This window comes from Mastigoproctus giganteus, chromosome 11 (assembly GCF_048544385.1).
Source record: "Mastigoproctus giganteus isolate SK-2022 chromosome 11, ASM4854438v1, whole genome shotgun sequence".
Taxonomy (NCBI): domain Eukaryota; kingdom Metazoa; phylum Arthropoda; class Arachnida; order Uropygi; family Thelyphonidae; genus Mastigoproctus; species Mastigoproctus giganteus.
In genome coordinates, this window is record NC_143585.1 from 56,213,835 (window position 1) to 56,234,230 (window position 20,396).

The 20,396-nt window shown below is 37.4% G+C and overlaps 1 protein-coding gene across 1 annotated transcript in view; it reads right to left on the bottom strand.

Annotated features, from left to right (window-relative positions):
* Positions 1-20,396, bottom strand: part of LOC150078024 (C-Jun-amino-terminal kinase-interacting protein 4-like) — a 518,865-nt gene that overhangs the window by 252,317 nt on the left and 246,152 nt on the right. Inside the window, exon 13 of the mRNA XM_090385183.1 lies at positions 9,120-9,310. Within this exon, the coding sequence (XP_090241309.1) occupies positions 9,120-9,310 (191 nt within the window). The remainder of the gene's footprint in view (positions 1-9,119; positions 9,311-20,396) is intronic.

A 20,396-nucleotide genomic window follows, 5' to 3' on the forward strand; every position in this document is an offset into this window, starting at 1 on the left:
AGCTTTACAGTTCTAGTTACGTTCGTTATTTCGATTTTTAATTTAGATAGATTTTGCAGGTTACTACATAATATACGTAAAACCGTTGTTTCATTTGAATCTTGCCACCATTGTTATAATATAGAGTGAGTGGTAGGGAATTCAAATTTTAATTGTGGCAAATAGGGCGTAATACGTAGCACTGTATTAGAAATCTGTTAGCTTAGTACAGTACTATCACTTAATCAATTAAATTTTTAAATCTTATTAATTAAATTGTATTTAAACGGAAATCATTCCTCAGACTAGAGCAGAAAAGCAAAGGGCACAGGAGTGCTGTGGCTCGGGAAAACTGAAGGGGGGTGAGTCTTCAACGCATCACAGACTAAAAAAACGTGCAAAATGTGAAATGTTTGCAGACCTTTCTGAATAGGACACAATTTAGCTATGGAGGTTGTCTTTACGCATGCTAGGTGCAGACAGCGTAAAAAAATTAGGTGGAAACTGAGCATTCTGATGGGAGTCTATGAGAATTTGAAGAGTTGGGTAGATGCCTTCGAAGGAATTAAAATGTGGGACCCATCAAGCTCTCAGCTGCCCAACTCAATGCCAGAGCTCACTCTTGTGCACTAGGCAACAACAGTGGCAATCTTCAGAGGAGAATGTGCTGGTCCCACAGGAGCTAGTTATTGTCGGCAACTCCATTGTCAGATAGAGAGGTAATATGTTATGTAAAAAGGATATATGGAATAGGACCAGGGCATGTCTGCCAAGGGCAAAAGTTGATGACATTGTAGAGCAGATATCTTTTAAGGGCACAAAGGGTGATATTATTGTACAAATGTTGCATTAATGACACTAAGAGTGGGAAATCTGCAGATTTACTTAACAAGTACGTGTCAATGTTGAAAAAAAGTTGGGAGTTAGGGCAAAATTTGAAAGTAGACACAATAGGACGGAGTACATGATGAGAGTCTTGTCAATCAATTTGGCCCTGACAGCATTAGTAGATGCATACAATGCAAGAAAGCAAGCTTATGCAGCATCAGCCAAAAAAACTCGCTCCCATTTCACCCCTCCGTTTGTTCCAAATACTCATGAAAGGTTCATGGGTTGGAATTTTTCTCAGCATGGACCGTGCTTGTTAACAAGAGATTGCTTCTACAGGGATGGGATACACTTAAATAGAAGATATGCAAGAGTGCTCGATAAATTGTTCTAAAGGACAAATATAAAATTTCATGAAAATCCATCTACTTAGATAGTCTAAGTTAATAAATACAAACTGATGGACGAAGAAATAATAAGTGCCCAATTGATATTGGTTTGATTTTAATACAATTTGGGATGGCTTACCAACTCTTTCTAAAAGAGCCAAATTTAAAATTTCACAAAAATCCATCGCTAAATGCTAACATGCCCGGAAAATGGCAGAATACGAGTATTATAAAAGCTCTTAGCTACAGCTCCAGTATTTCTAATTTTCAAGTATGATTTATTAGCAGATTCCTTAGGACTTTCTTTTATCTTAATTCATTATATATATTTTTAAGTCACTTAATTACTGTGCCATTCTTTGAAATTGACAGTTTAAAAATGAGTATAGCGAAATAAATAGGTTTTAAATAATTATTAATTCAATAATTTTTAATAAGTTTTCCATTTAATACAAATCTCTAATCTCTGTTAACCTTCACTGATACTCCAACAAATATTATGGTGTTGTCATCCTCATGGCATCAACTTAATAATGTATCCTAGAATGCACCCCAAGTTAGTATCCTTAAACTCTTTGGCATATAAGGTTTAGCATTATTTTAATATTCATGTTTCACTTTCTTAAATTGATAGCATGAGCATTAGCAAATATAGAAGCATACGATGCAAGAGAGCAAGCTTATGCAGCATCAGCCAAAAAAAAAAACACCTCCCATTTCACCACTCCATTTGTTCCAAATGCCTGTCCAAGCTCAGTCTTAAATTTATATAGGCTATTAGCTTCCACAACAAAAGATGGAAGCCTGTTCCACCAATCAAATACCCACTGGAAAAAGGCAAATTTCTGCACATCTATTCTACAACTATATTTCCTCAATTTAAAACTGTGCCCACTGAGGTTCAGTCTGAGCAAGAGGAAGAACCCCATCAGCATTCAGCTTGCTCAACCCATTCAAGGCTTTATACACCTCAAATCAGATCACCTCACAGGTGCCTACTCTCCAGGCGCTGCAATTTGCAGAACTTAAGCCTTTCTTCGTAAGATCACCCCTTTGTTCCCCCCCTCACCAGTCTTGTTGCCCTTCTTTACATACTTCCTAAAATTAGGCCTCCAGACCGGTACACAGTACTTTAGGTGTGGCCTGACCATTGCTTTGTATAATGGGATAATCACCTCCCTGTCCCTGCTAGCAAAATTCCTATATATCATTGACAAGACTCCATGCCCTGGCAGCTCGTCTGCACTGCTCAGCAAACTTCATATTTGACTGCACAATTACCCCCCAGGTCTTTTTCACTTTCCACTCCCCTGAGTGTAGTGCCACATAGTTGATACATTTCTCTTCGGTTATTGCTACCCATATGCAGTACTTTCCATTTGTCAATGTTAAACTTCAGTTGCCACTTCTCAGTCCATTTTCCCAACTTATCTAGATCCAGTTGGAATAGCATACTGTTTTTACTGTTGTTAACAACCCTGACAACCTTTGTATCATCTGCAAACCTGGACATTAAACCTGACATACCTTCATCAATATCATTGATAAATAAACAAAACAACAATGGGACCAACAATGAACCCTGGGGAACTCCACTAATAACATTTTTCCCCAAAGAGCAGTGTCCATTGATTATCCACTCAACCATCTCTTTATCCGTTGTAGCAACTTACCCTTAATGTCATACCTCTCCAATTTGTACAGCATTCTTCCATGTCCAAGTATATGATATCAAAATTATTTTTAGCATTCAGTTCCTTTGTGACCACATCATAGTATCCAATCAAATTGGTCAGACAAGACCTCCCTTTAACAAACCCATGCTGTGTCTTAACTATTACTGCAGTCTTGTCTAGATGATCCTGCAATGCTTCTTTAACCAGTGATTCCATTATTTTCCCCGGAACACAAGTTAAACTAACAGGTCTGTAGTTACTTGTGTCACCTTTCGAACCCCCTTTGTGAATTGGTGATACATTTGCACACCTCCAGTCCATGGGAACCTCCCCTGAGTCCAAGGAAACTCTCATAATTATGGCTAAGGGTTTGCTTACTTCCTTTGCTGCCTACTTTAATGTAACTGGATAGATCCCGTCCATCCCAGGTGCCTTCCTATGTTTAACTTCGTAATTTCTCCTCCACTTTTGCTCTCAGTTATTACAAAATTGCTTAGCTCCCTGTTAGCGTTTGATAACAGGGAGCTAATTGAGGACATGCATAACTGTATCAGGTAAGTTGCTGTTGCTGTTGTTTGGTTTTTAGGGGCATTAGCAACTAAGGCCATATTGTTCCGGGAATATGCAGTGGTCATTCCCTGACCTTTCCGCATCGTCTGTATTTGGTGGTGATGAGTTCAAACCCCGGTCTAATCAAAAAGCATGTGCTACACACCGCTGCTGCTCCTTCCCACCTGGCTACGGAGGAGCCTTATCAGGTAAGTGGCTTGTCTTAGAATTCTCTCATAAACATTGTGTTAATTTATCTGGGCTGGACTAAATTAAGATTTAAGTGATTTTTACAAAAATAAAATATCAAGGTAACTAAAAATTTTCTGCCGAGTATAATGCATTCAAAATTTCTGTTTAAAATTAAAGTCAACTTTGCCTGACGATGGAAGCACACAGATTATCCAGAAATGTCACTTTTCAAAAAAAGCCGTGAATTAGGGTTGAATTTGAAAGTGTCTTCAATTCTGCCCAGACACGATAAGAGGGAGTATATAATGCAAGATTTTGTCGATCAATTCGACCCTGGAAAGATTGTGCAAGGCTCAAGGGGTAGAATTTTTTTTGGCCTGGCCTGTACTTGTTAACAGGAAAGACTGCGCTTCTACAGGGATGGGATACACTTAAACAGAAAGGGTGCAAGAATATTTGCTGATGCTATTGAGGCAGTGTTAGGTGGGTCGGAAAACTTCTAGCTTGGGGGGATACAAGGATAATTAGGGCTAACAGATTAAGAGTAGCCGCTGGCAGAGGTGAAAGTCATTCTAGAACTGCTTCTATTGGAATGAGCAGCAGCCTGGAAAACAAGATGCAGGATATTTCAGAGACTGCTGGGAGTCATTGTGGTACAAGTTAACACATGGGTTGCGTTAGGGTTGTATGTATACTTGCGTGTACACCAATGCTAGGAGTTTGGTAAATAAATTTGATGAATTTGAGGTATTGCTCAAAACATCAAAGGCAGATATTGTTGGGATATCAGAGACGTGGTGTCACACAGATATAAGGAATGCAGAACTGGAATTAGGGGAGTACAATGTGTACAGAAAAGATAGACAGGACAGAAAGGGAGGAGGAGTTATGCTATTAGTTAAGAAACACAAAATCCAAGGAAGTGAAGCCAGTTGACATCGCAGTGTCTAGTCAGCTTAGTGAGACATAAGTTGGTTGGTTGGGTTTTATTGGCGCATTAGCAACTAAGGCTATAATGCGCCAAAACCTGATGGTGTGACATAAGCATTGGGAAATCAAAATTGAGAGTAGGAATGTGCTATAGGCCTAATGACTCTGATGAGTATAATAAGAAACTGTACAGGGAAATAGGGTGGGCAGTAAATCAGAGAGTCTTATAATGGGGGATTTTAATTTCCAAGATATTGACTGGAAATTGTGGGTTGGTCACTCACACACTAGCAAGACTTTTGTGGATTTATTGGATGATTGTTTTCTACATCAGCATGTTCGGGAGGCAACTTGAGGGAGTAATACTCTTGATCTTATTATCAGTAGTGATTCTTCATGCATTAAGAATCTGCAGATAAAGAAACCACTAGGAGATAGTGATCACAGTGTGCTGAAGTGGGATTTACTCAAAGAGGTAATGACCATCAGGGGTAAAGGGAAGGGTTTTGCTTTCATAAAGGCGACTACGGTGGTCTGAGACAGTATCTAAATTCTAAATGGGTGAACCAACTGATGATGTTACCAACAGCAAATTCAAAATGGGAAGCATTCAAAGAACTTATCTTGGAAGCTACTAGGCTTTACATACCAACTAAGAAATAGTGTTAAAGGTTTAGACCTAAATGGATGTCAGCTGAACTAATGAGACATATGGCAGAGAAGAAAAATGCATGGGATACATATAAATTCATGGGTGACATGGAAGCTTATGATAGATATAAGCTGATCTGTAACCAAGTCACAAAGGAGATTAGGCAGGCAAAGGCAGATTATGAGAAATCCTTGGCAAAGGATGCAAAGAAAAACAACAAAGAGTTCTTTACCTATGTAAACTCTAGAAGGAAAGGGATGAATCAGATTACTCCACAGGATATTGATGGTTCAACAGTTGAGGAGCCTGCTCAGGTGGCTAACAAACTAGACGAGTATTTTGCATCTAAATTCACACATGAGGAGTTATTCAGGAAGGGGAATGCCAGAGGTGAAGTGAACTCTGGCAGTGAGCTACATGATTTTGTAATAACTGAGAGGAAAATGGAGGAGAAATATAAAAAAGGCACCTGGGGTGGATGGGATCTATCCAGTTATATTAAAGGAGGCAGCAAAGGAAGTAAGCAAACCCTTAGCCATAATTATGAGAACTTCTTTGGACTCAGGGGAGGTACCCATAGACTGGAGTTGTGCAAATGTGACCCCAATTCACAAAGGAGGATCAAAGACTGATACAAGTTATTATAGACCTGTGAGTTTAACTTCTGTTCCAGGAAAATTAATGGAGACACTGGTTAAAGAAGCACTGCAGGATCATCTAAACAAGATTTCAGTTATAGCTCATACACCGCATGGTTTTGTTAAGGGAAAGTCTTGCCTGACCAATTTGATTGGATACAATGATGCAGTCACAAAAGAACTGGATGCAGGGAATAACTTTGATATTATATACTTGGATCTTAGAAAGGCTTTTGATACTGTTGCACATGGAAGACTACTGCACAAATTGGAGCAGTGTGGCATTGGAGGCAAATTGCTGCTATCGATAAAGGGATGGTTGAGAGGGAGAAGATAGACTGGTAAACAATGGACACTGCTCATCGTGGACTAATGTTATTATTGCAGTTCCTCAGGGTTCAGTGTTGGGCCCATTGTTGTTTTCTGGCTTTCTGTATTTATAAATGATATTGATGATGGTATATCAAGCTTAATGTCCAAGTTTGTAGACGATACAAAGGTTGGCAGGGTTGTTAAGGACACTACTGATGCTATGCTGCTGCAACAGGATCTGGAAAGGTTGAGCAGATGGGCTGAGAGGTTGCAAATGAAGTTTAACATTGACAAATGTAAAGTACTACATATGGAAAACAGTAACCCCAGAGCAACATACCAACTCTGTGGTACTACACTGACAGTGGCAGAGAATGAAAAGGACCTAGGGGTAATTGTGCAGGCAGATATGAAGTTCTCTAAGCAGTGCAGATGGGCTGCAAGAGTAGCTCATGGTGTCTTGTCAATGATATACAGGAATTTTCTAGCAGGGATAAGGAGGTGATTATTCCCTTGTATAAGGCAATGGTGAGGCCACACCTTGAGTACTGTATACAGGTCTGCAGGCCTCATTTCAAGAAGAATGTAGAGCTGCTGGAACGAGTACAGAGAAAGGCAACAAGATTAGTTAATGGAACAAATGATTGCTCTTACGAATAAAGGCTTAAGTTTTGCAAATTACAGTGTCTGGAGACTAGGCACCAGCGAGATGATCTGATAGAGGTGTATAAAGCCTTGAATGGTTTGAGCATGCCCAATGCCGATGGGATTCTTCCTCTTTCTCAGAATAATCACCTGAGAGGTTATAAATTCAAATTGAACAAAAAGAGATGTAGGATAGATGTGCAGAAATTTGCCTTTTGCCAGTGGGTAGCTGGTTGGTGGAACAGACTTCCATCCCTTGTTGTGGAAAGTTGATAGCCTACATAAATTTAAGGCTCAGCTGGACAGGTATTTCGAACAAATGGAGGGGTGAAATGCCAGTGGGTTTTTTTTTTTTTTTTTTGGCTGATGCTGCATAAGCTTGTTTTCTTGCATCATATGCCTCTACTAATGCTAATGTAGTCTGTAACAATTGACTTAGCAAACTATTGTACTACATGTGGAGTATTGTACACTGAACAGCTACACGAATACAGGTAGCCATCATTTTGAACTGGTCTGATTTGTGCCGATTCACAATAGTGCCAATTGCTAACCACAATGCCATTTTTATTTTTGTTTATTTATTTTTGCTTTTTTTTTCCTGCAAATTTTTTATAAATTGAGAGTTTAAAATCATCAGACAATATTTATTGGCATTGTACTGTACTATGCACTGTTCCCTTGATTTAGGACAATCTGAGGCAATCAGTAATTAAATCATCTGTATCAGAGACGAGAAAGATTTCTGCCTTCAACATAATCCCTTGTGGATGTGGGTAGTAAAGATCCATGCAGTGAACCATTCAGTTGGTTGTTGTTTACGCTATTTACACGCGTTGAAAATTTATTACGTTAACATTTTATATTAACTGCACTATTAATAAATTAAATAATAATAGAGATATATCTGTGTGCAGTTTTTGCCAATCAAGTTATAAAGTTTTTAATTTAATAGAATAAAGAGATGCCATGTCTGGTAAAAGAAGTTCACTGAATCTTATTGCAATATTCGGAGGATGGAATCTGGTGAAAGCCACAATAATATGTGAAAGGCTTTGAATATGCCTCCATCGACTATTACTACAACTATGAAGAATGCTAATAAAACAAAACAATAGATGCAAAGTGGTAGGTAAAAATTTTGGTGTTCGGAACCTAACCCTGTGATTTCCAATTTTGGTGTTCGGAACCTAACCTTGTGATTTCCATTATATAAAGAGTTCCATTTGCACCTGTTTCCCCAGGAACCTAACCCCAATGTAAATCGAGGGCTACCTGTATAAACTTTTTTTTTTATATGAAAAAATAGTGCCCACCTTTCATTTTTTAAATTTAATTTTTGCATAAATTCATATTTTAGCCTTCTCAACTTGGAATAAATGTAACCCATTTCATTTCATGAATGCAGCCTATATTTATATATAGTTTCCACATCATCTGAAAACCTTGATTTTTCCTCAATCGCCTTTCATCTTTTTCTTCTGACTAGATATCAACCCGGTTCAACTATTTTACCCTGTCAGATTGGGCTACCACTGAGGATATGCATCCCAAATCTGGGATTTTGCCCCTAACCAATCTTTAATAAAGTGAAGGGAAAATTGTTCACTTTATTACAGAGACAAACTCCTGGGGTAAGGTTAGCTGAAAATACCTCTGTAACTGATTCATTCCACTGCAGCACACAAACATGAAGTTTCTTCTCCTTGTGCCTTTAGAACAAATATATTCTGAAAGCAAGCAAGAGAATTGTGTGGCAGCTGATCACTACCAATTATATTAAAAATAGTAATAAAATAAATTTACATTTATATTCTGTGTCACAGCCAGAAGAGCTTACAGTATCACTGTAACTGTTTTACTGTAGTCAATATACAAGAGTCCAAAAGTTACCTATACACTACATATTTTTTTTGGCGGTATATGGATCTCACAATATGCATATCAGTGCCCATTGCTGCAGGACCACAGCTGGCAAAATGACAACTTAATCCATTCTCTATAACTTTCTCATCGTACTAATTTCCTGGAAATAATAATTTACAGCTATCAGTCTAAAACATATTTCATCTTTTATCTCCAATTTTTCACAGTACTGAAATTTAAAAATTATGATGTGTGTGTGTGTTATGGGTGTTTAATGGCGCATAAGCTACACTGGCTATAGTGCACCTGTCCATGGAGATGTGTTAGGAAAAATCAAATTATGATATGAAACATAAGGCAAACCTTAACATTTTAAACTGTCTGATAAAGCTTACAAAAAACAAAGTCTTATAGATAGATCTTTATCACCAATTGAGTAGTGATAAAGTTTTTCAACACTTACAATTTTCTAATGGAAGACTGATGTTTTTTAGATTCTAAAGTTGGATCATTCTTTGATGCTCGCATCATTTCTGTAAAGCGGACTGCTTCTTGAAGTTCCATTAATCTTTCTTTGTACTGATTCCTTTCCATTAAGACTCTAGCCATTTCTACTCGGGTAAATCTTTTTCTCTGAGCCATTGGTACATCATCCTTAAAAGCAACAAGAAAGACATATTGGAACTAGTTTCATTAATTTCTATTAATTACAGTAAACCCCCACTATTCGCGGTATCTGTATTTGTGGTTTTGCGTATTCGCGATCGCTGATTTAATATAAAATGAAACCTAAAAAAATTTGAATTTTAAAGTGCCGTGAATATTTTCCGCCATGAAAAAAACATGGGCGTGGCTAAAATTATCTTTCTCGGTCAAAACAGCGCTCAGTGGGTGGGGGGAGTGGGGTGACAAATTCGCGAGCGTGGATGTTTCTTGCTAATTCTTGTTCGGTACGTGTTATGCGCTTGTCATGGAAGGTGGAAAGTTTCTTCGTTTGCTTTTAATTTATATGCTTATAAATTGAATAAATTTATAAATTGACGGAAGAAAGTGACTTTATTGTGGACAAGTTCTTTCTAACCCGTACAAAAAATATGGCTACGAATAACAAGGGAAATGTGAAAAGATCAAAGAAGGTGATGACATTAGCGAATAAAATTAAGTTATTAGATAAAATTTCAAATGTCTCCTTAGTGGCAAAATTATAAAATCAACGAGTCAATGGTACGATCAATCAAAAAATTGGAAGAAAAAATCCGCCGTAGTGTCCGTGAATTGCTTAAAATTGTTTAAAATTTTTAAGCGCTAATTGCTTAAAAAATTTGCTCTATAACTCGATGTTAAATTATAATAAATATTACATTTAATATTAAATTGTTTCTTAATTTCATTTCGATGCCTTATGCTTGCATTTCACTATGTACTGTCTATGTACATAGTCATATTATGAAGGTACATATAATATATACATAGACAAAATTTTAGACTAGTTTTTCTTATATATTTCATACTTTGGAAAGGAACCCCTTTATTACTATGAGAGCCATAACTCAGTATTCGCGTTTTCAGTATTCACGACATTTCTCAGGAACATAACCCCCGCAAATAGCGGGGGTTTACTGTACTAGTATTATAATATGCTAATCAGAACTTTTACACTTGTTTTTTAATAAAACATTGCATATGGATGTTATAAACATATCAAAGGAAAATTTAATAATAATTATTTTTACCAAATGTCACATGAAAATCTCTCTCTCTCTCTCTCTCTCTCTCTCTCTCTCTCTCTCTCTATATATATATATATATATATATATATAAGTTATAGTGTAATGTAAGTACCTCCATAGTTTGAAAATCGATGTAACTCCTGACCAACCGTACCTCCAGTATACATGAAAAATTACATGAAAAAATTTCATGTATACTATCTTTCATGTATACATGAAAAATTTCATGTATACTGGAGGTACGGTTGGTCAGGAGTTACATCGATTTTCAAACTATGGAGGTACTTACATTACACTATAACTTATATAATTTGGACATACCTAACGTCCGATGTAATGTTCTATCGTTTGATGGCATTAATCGGTTAGTTCTATATGTAACACTTAATAATTTTTTATATATTTGTAACACTTAATAATTTTATATATATTTTTTACAATTTAACTCTGGAATATTTGGATTCTATATATATATATATATATATATATATATATATATATATTTCTTTTAATCAGAACCCCAAACTCTAGAGGTATTAGAACCTATAGTACTTAGTACTGTGCTTGGGTTGGAGGTTGAGAAGACGAAAGAAGATATTTGTTGACATTGGACTTGAACTTCTGTAGTTTGTAATTTTCAGGAAATACGTATGAAGGAAGGTTGTTCTAGAAAACAGCAGTTGAATGAATAAACGAGGAAGACGAAAACTTGTTTCTGTGAGTTCAAAGTTGGATAGTAAATGGATGTCAGCGACATGTGTTCAGACTATTTTAAAGAGAGAGAGAGAGAGCAGGAATTATAGAAGCCAATTCAGAAGAACAGTGCCCATGGAAGTATCTGTAGAAAATGCATGCAGTAGAAATAGTACGCCTATCAGACAGTGAGTGGAGAGACTCTGTTAGAGATCAGTCATTAATTAACCTAACTCTTCTGAATGAAACCTAACTGCCCTCTTCTGAATGGAATCTAGAAGGTTTTGGGAGCACCGCCTCATATGTGGGAACAATATTCCATGGTAAGTGGATTTGTGATTTGTACAGAGTGAACAGCTGTTTGGAAGAAAAGTAACACCAAGGGCAAAAGAGAAAACCAAGTTTTTTAGATGCAGAGGAAGTAACATTTGTAATGTGCTTGCCAAGAGAGATTAGAAGTCAGGGTGATCCCCAAAAGAGATATATCATCTTGCATAGAAATTGGAGTGTCACCAAAGATAAGAATAGGAGCAGAAGAATCATTTTTGCGAAATATAAGACAAGACTGAGTTTTAAAAGGATTGAAATCAACTAAGTTGTGTTTGCCCCACTGGAGAATTACCTAGAGCTCGGCATTTAAGGAATTCATAGCAGATACTCAAGAAGTTGAAGCTGTTTGAATAGGGCAAGGTTTCTCAAACTGGAAAGTGGAATGCAATGTGCTATCATCGGCAAAACTATGGAGAGGATTTCCAGTCAATGGAAGAAGGTCATTAATATACAAGAGAAAAAGAGTGGGGGAAAGAACTGAACACTGGGGGGACACCAGCATTAGTGGAGAAGTTAGAAGACAGAGAGCCATCTACCAACACCCTCAGTGAGTGATTAGAGAGAAAACTGGATAACCAATTACAAAAAATAGTTGGCAAACCATAAGATGGAAGCTTGTTTAGAAAACCTGCTTGTGTTTCACTAAACTTTTCCATTGAATTTGTCCATAAATGGGTAACATAAATCAGAATATCACCAGTGAATCGACACTGACAGAATCCATACTGGCGATCGTTGATCAGATGGAAGGTTTAAGTAGTTTAAGAGTTAGCAGTTAATTGATTTTTCCATTACTTTAGAAAGAGTAGAAGTAATTGAAATGGGACAATAATTGGATGTGAGGGATCTGTTACCCTTTTTTCAGGAACTGGCTGGATATGAGCAAATTTCCAAGTAGAAGGAAAAACACCTTTGGAAAAAGAAAGTGAAAAAAAAAAGGTGGCAAAGCACAGGAGTAAGTTCAGGAGCACAGATTTTGAGAACAAGTGGAGAAATACCATCAGGACCAGAAGCTTTCGTAGCATCAAGATTCGTCAAAATCTTTCTGACATCCTTTTGATAGAAGACCAGAGGAGGCATTGAATGGAGCGTGTTGGGAATGGTGGTAAGTGTTTTACCAAGGTCGTTAATTTTTATGACCTTTATTATGATAATATAATGGATTATATATTTTGGAACTGGAAATGGCTGAAGAGATTAAGAATATGTTCGTACAAGTGCTACAGTCTCAATAGGGATAAGGGTTGCTGCATTCATAGATTCTTTGAAGCCCTTATCCTACTAAGAGACAAACGGTTTAGAGTGGCCCATCCACTTTCTGGTTCCAATCCACAAGAAGTGAACCATGGGCAGACATCATAGTTTATGTCACAGACCTGCTGAGACGTATGTGGTACATATAGATTGTTGGTCAACCTGCAACAACTATAGCTGATGAAGTGGGCCGTTGCCGCCGAAAGATCCTGTTTTAGTGGTTCTAGTGATTTTAACAACTTTTATCGCTTTTAATTTTATATATTTTAGTGTATTTTATTCTTGTTATACAACATTTATTTTATTCTGTTTTGTTTTAATATACAGTTATACGATCAGTACGCATGTATTTTATTTTATATTATCATAATAAAGATGTTTTACAGACTTGAGTCAGTGTTATTTAGTAGCATTATAGATGAACTACTTAGAAGGGTTGTTTATGAGAAAAAGATCAAGCATGTTGGCAGTATGATTAGGACTGTCCAGTATTCTGATAGGTAAATGAACAATCTGTGCGAGGACATTAGTAATTGCAAAAGCCTCAGCATCTCGACCAGCTGGGTCTGTGTGACTAGAAAACTGAAGCCAGCAGGAGTTGTGTACATTAAAATCACCAAACAAAATTACATCACTGTTAGGAAAGTTGGACTGGAGAAAGTGAAGTTGCAAAGAGAGGAAGTCAAAGAGCTTCAAGTGATTAATGGAGTTGGGAGAATGGTAGAGACAAAAGATGAATTTCACAGAATGAGGCAGAGAGATTTTAAGCTAGAGAAGATTGAAAAGAGGCGATTCCAAATTACCAATTCTCTGACAGGGAATATTGGAACAGACATATGCACAAGTACCACCTTCGAGGCAAAAGGAATCATACAGTGAATAATTTGGGCAACTGAGATGAGCAGTAGTTGAATCAACCAATAACTGAGATTCTGTCAGAAAAAGTACATGGAGTTTGGCAGACGGCAAATGGAAATGGACATCGTTGAGATTAGAATTGAGACCACATATACTTGTAAAACAAACTAGGAAGTGTTTGGGAGGTTTAGATCTTTTCGCAGATAAGCTTATTATCTTTGAAATCTATTAGTTTGACAATTCATGATGTATTTAATAGTGAGAAAAAGTGGGGGACATGCTGTATGAAGTAATGAAATTTTTGAATATGACATACACATTTTTTTTTTTTTTTTTTTTATGAAAACCTCAAACACGAAAGGTATCAAAACCTATAGTACTTAGTACCGTGCATGGGTTGAAGGAGAAGTATGGGGGAAGGGGATGCCGGAAACTTTGCTCTAGAGACTACACATGGGTTTCACCACTTCAAGCCTCCAATAAGCAAAGTGGTGGTATTTCACCGGTTGATGAAAGTCATCTACCACCTAGGATGGTAAGAATATACCCAGATTGTTGACATAACATGGCCTCGACAATGCCCCCACAACTTGGACACCCTCTAGTCACTATATGGCAGAGTAGAGGTAGCAAGATTATACACTAGCTGATCAGGAAGCCTCCTAGAGAGTTATCAATAGGTACGGCCTGGTGTACTAACTAGTGGCCAGCCTGTGAACACCGTTTTAGGGCTATCCCCTTGAAATGTAAGGAAGATTGGATCTTGCCATGATGTCCATCATACCCTCTAAAGTCATCAGTCATACGGTATGATGGAAGAGATGGGGAAGGGTTGACCAGAACTTAGCTCTGGAGACTAAACATGGGTTCCACCACTTCAAGCCTCCAATTAGCAAAGTGGTGGTATTGCACCAGTTGATGAGAGTCATCTACCACCTAGTATTGCCTGGTAACACAGAGGGGTGGCATTCCTCCATGTGGTGTGAGCGCCACACCTCGACCCCTGCTTACGTTGATTCACACCTGGGTGGTCACCCACAGCGTGCATGCACATGGGGGTTATACCCAGGATTACTAACAGTCCCACCATCGTGAAGGTGCAAGCAGAGGATTTGACTGTCACAGACTGTACTGAAATTGGGTCCACTTGACTTCAGTGTCACTTGAATATCAGTTCCAGCAGCGTTTTAGACTCCCAGGTAGAGTAGAGCTTGTCAGGCATATTTACTTCCATCATGAAGTTGACTACATTGAATTAGAGACATTTCAAATAGCTACATCTTTGATGGAAAAACAGTCTATCTACAAACAAAAGGTACACCTATGGCACAGCTAGCTGTGTCACAGCCAATCCCTATCTGTACCGGTCTAAAACTACCCTACCTTCAGAACTATGTATGTTTAGATACATAGATGACTTATTTGTTATAAACTGCCCCAGTTTTCTACTTGACTTTGTAAATATTTATTATTCAGAACTACACTAAAAAGAACTAATAATCTTATAGCCAATTACTTGGATCTGGAAACTGACATCAATAAATCGCATACTACTATAAATATTTACAACAAATGAGATGCCTTTAACTTTAAAGTAGTCAACTTCACTCACTGGCACTCCAACATCTCAAGAAAAGAGCACTACAATATCATTCTTTCCCAGTGCATCAGGACAGCCACCATATGCAGTAGCAAAAGTTTAATTATATACAATATCAAAACTCTCTACTATAAACTACTGGATCCTACATTTATTACCATTTCAATAAAGCACTCCAAATATTGAAACACAAAAAGTTGCTTAACCACCTTTCTGATATAATTAGTATAACAGCTAACTGACATTATCTGCTTTCAGGCTGTCTACATAATGTATAGATAATACCCCCCTAGCCTCTTTGGTGTCGCACAGCCTGGAAAACTTGTGCCCACCAATTGGCAAGAGGGGTATTAGCACGTCTGGTGAGTATGGGCTCGGCATACCCAGGGTCCTGAGCTGGATATCATCATTCTTCTCTTTCTTGGTGATTCCATTCTACTTCTGACTCTTGTTCTCTCTCTCTCTCTCTCTCTCAGGGTAATTCAAAATTTTTTTTTTTTTTTTTTTTTTTTGGCTGGTGCAGCATAAGCCTCAGGTTTCCTTGCACTATATAGCTAATAATACATTATACTTATTATTATTAAATATTTTCATTATCATTTTCTTATTCTATCTTTTTAAATGGTAATCACTTACTCTGTAATCGTGGTCCTCTGTCAAGATGGGGCATAATGGTGAGTCCAGTTTATTTCATTTTATTTTATTAATTATTATTTTCAATTTATTTGGTCATATAATGTTGTTAGTCTACATTTCCACCTTAGTGAGATTTCACATTATTCGGAAACAGGTACCTACAAGGGGGCACCACTAAATTTCTTATAATTGGCTTAATTTTTTAAAATTATTTTAGGAGCCTTACTTCAACACTACCGTCTTCTTCTTATCTCCCCCCACTATATATTTTTATGTTATTGCTATTTTTGTTATTTTATTTGGTTGAGTTTTTTTTCATTCTACTGGTTTGCCATGCTGCGGGCAAATATTCTATTTTAGTTTATATATATATATATATATATATATATATATGTATATATATAAATGCATATGTTATATATAAGGGTGCACAAACTTTTTTTTTTTATATTTGAAGGGGTCTGTGAATTTTTTAAATTTTTGAAATGGTCCATAGATCTTAGTACTATGGGAACCACTGGCGTAAAGGTATATAACGTAATGATAGATGGCATAATAAGTAGCACTGTAGGAGGAATCTGTTAGCTTGGTATAGTATTGGCAATTAATCAATTAAATTTATAAATACTTTTAATTTTTATTTTTAATTAAATTGTATTTAATTGGAAATCAAGGCCCAGAGTAGAGCAGAAAAGAAACGTGCACAAAGTAGTGAAAGTGCTCTGGTTCGCGGGAGAACTCAAGGAGACAATTCTCCAATGCTTCACAATCTAAAAAAAATTTGCAAAAGGCAATATGTTTGTGGATCTCTCTCTCTCTCAAACAGGACATGATGTTTTTTTTTTTTTTTTTTTTTTTTTTTGTTAGCGCATCGGCTTCTGTGGCCATAATGCACCTCCCAAAGTTTTTGCATTTTACTCTAATCCAAGCCCAAGGCAGGATTCGAACCTGCAGGACATGATTTAGCCATGGAGGATATCTTTGTGTGTGCTAGGTGCAGAGAATGTGAAGAAATTAGGTGCCAACTCAGCATTCTGATGGGCATCGATGAGAGCTTGAAGAGTCAGGATGGATGCCCTCGAAGGAATTAATATGAGGAGCCCACAAAGTCTCAGCTGCACAACTCAACACCAGAGCTCACAGTTATGCACCAGGCAACACATCAGCAACCTTCAGAGCAGATTGCACTGGTCCCACAGGAGCTAGTTATTGTTGGTGACTTAATTGTCAGCAAAATGGGAAACATTGTGCAAAAAAGATAGGTGGAATAGAACCAGGGTATGTCTGCCAGAGTCAAAAGTTGATGACGTTGTAGAGCAGATATCTTTTAAGGGCACAAAAGGTGATAGCGTACACGTTGGCACTAAGGACATTAAGTGTAGGAGACCAACATAAGCAGGGGTCAAGGTGTGGCACCCACACCACATGGAGGAATGCTGCCCCTCTGTGTTACCAGGCAATACTAAGTGGTATATGACTCTCATAAACTGGTGCAATACCACCATTCTGCTTATTGAAGGCTTGACGTGGTGGAACCCATGTTTAGTCTTCAGAGCCAAGTTCCGGTCAAACCTTCCCCATCTCTTCCATCATGAAGTATGACTGATGTCTTTTGAGGTTATGATAGACATCATGTAGAGATCCAGACTTCCTTACATTTCAAGGGTACAGCTCTAAAACAGTGTTCACAGGGCGACCGCTTGTTAGTACATTGGACAAAACCTATTGGTAACTCTCTAGGAGACTTCCTGATCAGCTAGTGTATAATCTTGCTATCTCTACTCTGACAGATAGTGACTAGAGGGAGTTTGAGTAGTGTGTTTGCGGTGGGGGGGGGGGGCATTGTCGAGGCCACATTATGTCAAGGATCTGGGTATATTTTTACCATGTTTACACCATATCCAAAAATTTCATTATTTCAAACAGCATGTCCCTCCCACTTTTTCTTACTATTGAATACACCATGAATTATCAAACTAATAGAGTAAGCTTATCTGCGAAAAGATCTAAACCTCCCAAACACTTCCTAGTTCGTTTCATAAGTATATGTGGTCTCAGTTCTAATCTCAACCATGTCCATTTCCACTTGCAGTCTGCCAAACCCCATGTACTTTTTCTGACAGAAACTCAGTTATCAGTTGATTCAACCATTGCTCATCTCAGTTGCCCAAATTATTCACTGTATGATTCCTTTTGCCTCAAAGGTGGTACTTGTGTATATGTCTGTTCCAACATTCCCTGTCAGAGAATTGGTAATTTGGAATCTCCTCTTTTCAATCTTCTCTGGCTTAAAATCTCTCTACCTCATTCTATGAAATTCATCTGTTGTCTCTACTATTCTCCCAACTCCACTAATCACTTGGAACTCTTTGAAACTTGACTTTCTCCAGTCCAACTTTCCTAACAGTGAAGTAATTTTCCTTAGTGATTTTAATATTCACAACTCCAGCTGGCTTCCGCTTTCTAGTCACACACACAAGGCTGGGTGAGATGCTGAGGCTTTTACCATTACTAATGACCTCACACAGATTTTTCATTTACCTACAAGAATACCAGATAATCCTAATCATACAGCCAACATGCTTGATCTTTTTTTCACAAACAACTCTTCTAAGTACATGGTCGAAGTGGGTAGTTCTTTAGGCACGCACCTCAGATCACAACTTGGTGATTGTCTCTTCTTTAATGGAGCATTTATCTCAAGGTTATTCCCAACCTCATGTTGTTTGGCAATACAAGAATGCAAAATGGGATGATCTGCGAGATTTCTTTTCTTCTTTTCCTTGGCCGGATTACTCTTTCAAAACTTCTGATGTCAATGTTTGCTCAGATCGTGTCAGCAAAATTATTCTTGTAGGAATGGAATCCTTTATTCCACAGTCCACTTTAAAATCTTATCCTTTATCTAAACCTTGGTTTTCCAATAAATCTGCTAAGGCTGACCAAGAGAAGAATTTTCCATAACGTAATTAGCTTGTTTCCAATTCATCGGTTTCATTTTCTGCCTACACCAAAGCTCGTAAAAACCGTAAAGCAGTTTTTAATCAGTTCAAACTAGATTTCGAACAGGCTAAGATTAGAAAACTTGCTTCTTGCCCTAATGGTAGCCGAGCATTCTGGTCTCTTGCCAAAGCTATTTTCCGAATTTTTGTCCATCTCTGTTCCCACCTCTGTCAAAATCAGATGGTTCTATTATCACTGCAGCCAAGGATAAAGCTGACCTGCTAGCATTCCATATTGTAGTTTTAAATGTTTTTCACCAACCTTAAGTAGAAATAAAACACAACGAAAATGAAAACTGGAATCTTGATAACTATGTATTTATAATAAATTATATTTGCCTGTATTTACAATAAATTATATTTAACTTTACAACTAAAATATATGAAATATACATTAAAATATACTGGATATATTTTAAGGCTATTTTCGAAGGCTATTTGCCTTCTTCTTCAGTGGTATTTTCTTTGTTCTGGGACCGCAAGTGGCTCGAGAGTTTGCGGATCTGTTCTACAGAGAACATTAATAGAGATAAAGGAATGTGGATCCATCCCCTCTTTGAGGCTACTATCCTCAGAAGGGATGAATGGTTCCATATGACCCACTCCCGATTCCATACCACAAGAGAATGGAACACGTGATGAGTACCAAACCTGCCTGTATTTAAAGACGCACCACAGAACAAAGAAAATACTGCTGAAGAAGAAGGCAGGAGCCTTCGAAAGCTATGGTTTTATCGCTTTTAATTTAGTATATTTTAATGTGTTTTATTGTTCTTAACCCAGTATATTTTATATGTATATTTCATATATTTTAGTTGTAAAGTTAAATATAATTTATTGTAAATACAGGCAAATATAATTTATTATAAATACATAGTTATCAAGATTCCAGTTTTTGTTTTGTTTTATTTCTACATAAGGTTGGTGAAAAACATTTAAAACTACAATATGAATATACACAACCTCAGAGGCCTGTTTGAAGAATTGCTAGCATTCCATTTTATTCCAACTCGTGTATCAATGAACTTGGTAAAAACCTCCCACCATTCCCAACATGCGATACTCAATGCCTTCTGTGGTCTTCCATCAAAAGGATGTGAGAAGGATTTTGAAGAATCGTGATGCAAAGAAAGCTACAGGTTCTGATTTTATATTTACACTTGTTCTCAAAACCTGTGCTCCTGAACTTACTCCTGTCCTTTGCCTTTTTTCATTTTCTTATTCCCAAGGTGTTTTTCCTTCTGCTTGGAAATTTGCTCATATTCAGCCAGTTCCTAAAATGGGTAACAAATCCCTCCCATCCAATTATCATCCCATTGCAATTGTTTCTACTCTTTCTAAAGTAATGGAGAAATCAATTAACTGCCAACTCTTAAGCTACCTCGATTCCATCCATCTGATCAACAAATGCCAGTATGGATTCCATCAGTGCCAATCCACTGGTGATATTCTGGCTAATAATGTTACCCATTTATGGACAAATTTAATGGAAAAGTTCAGTGAAACACAAGCAGTTGCTCTTGACATCTCAAAGGCTCTTGATCCAAGTTGAGGTCAAACCTTCTCCATCTCTTCCATCATGAAGTATGACTGATGTCTTTCGAGGTTATGATAGCCATCATGAAGAGATCCAAACT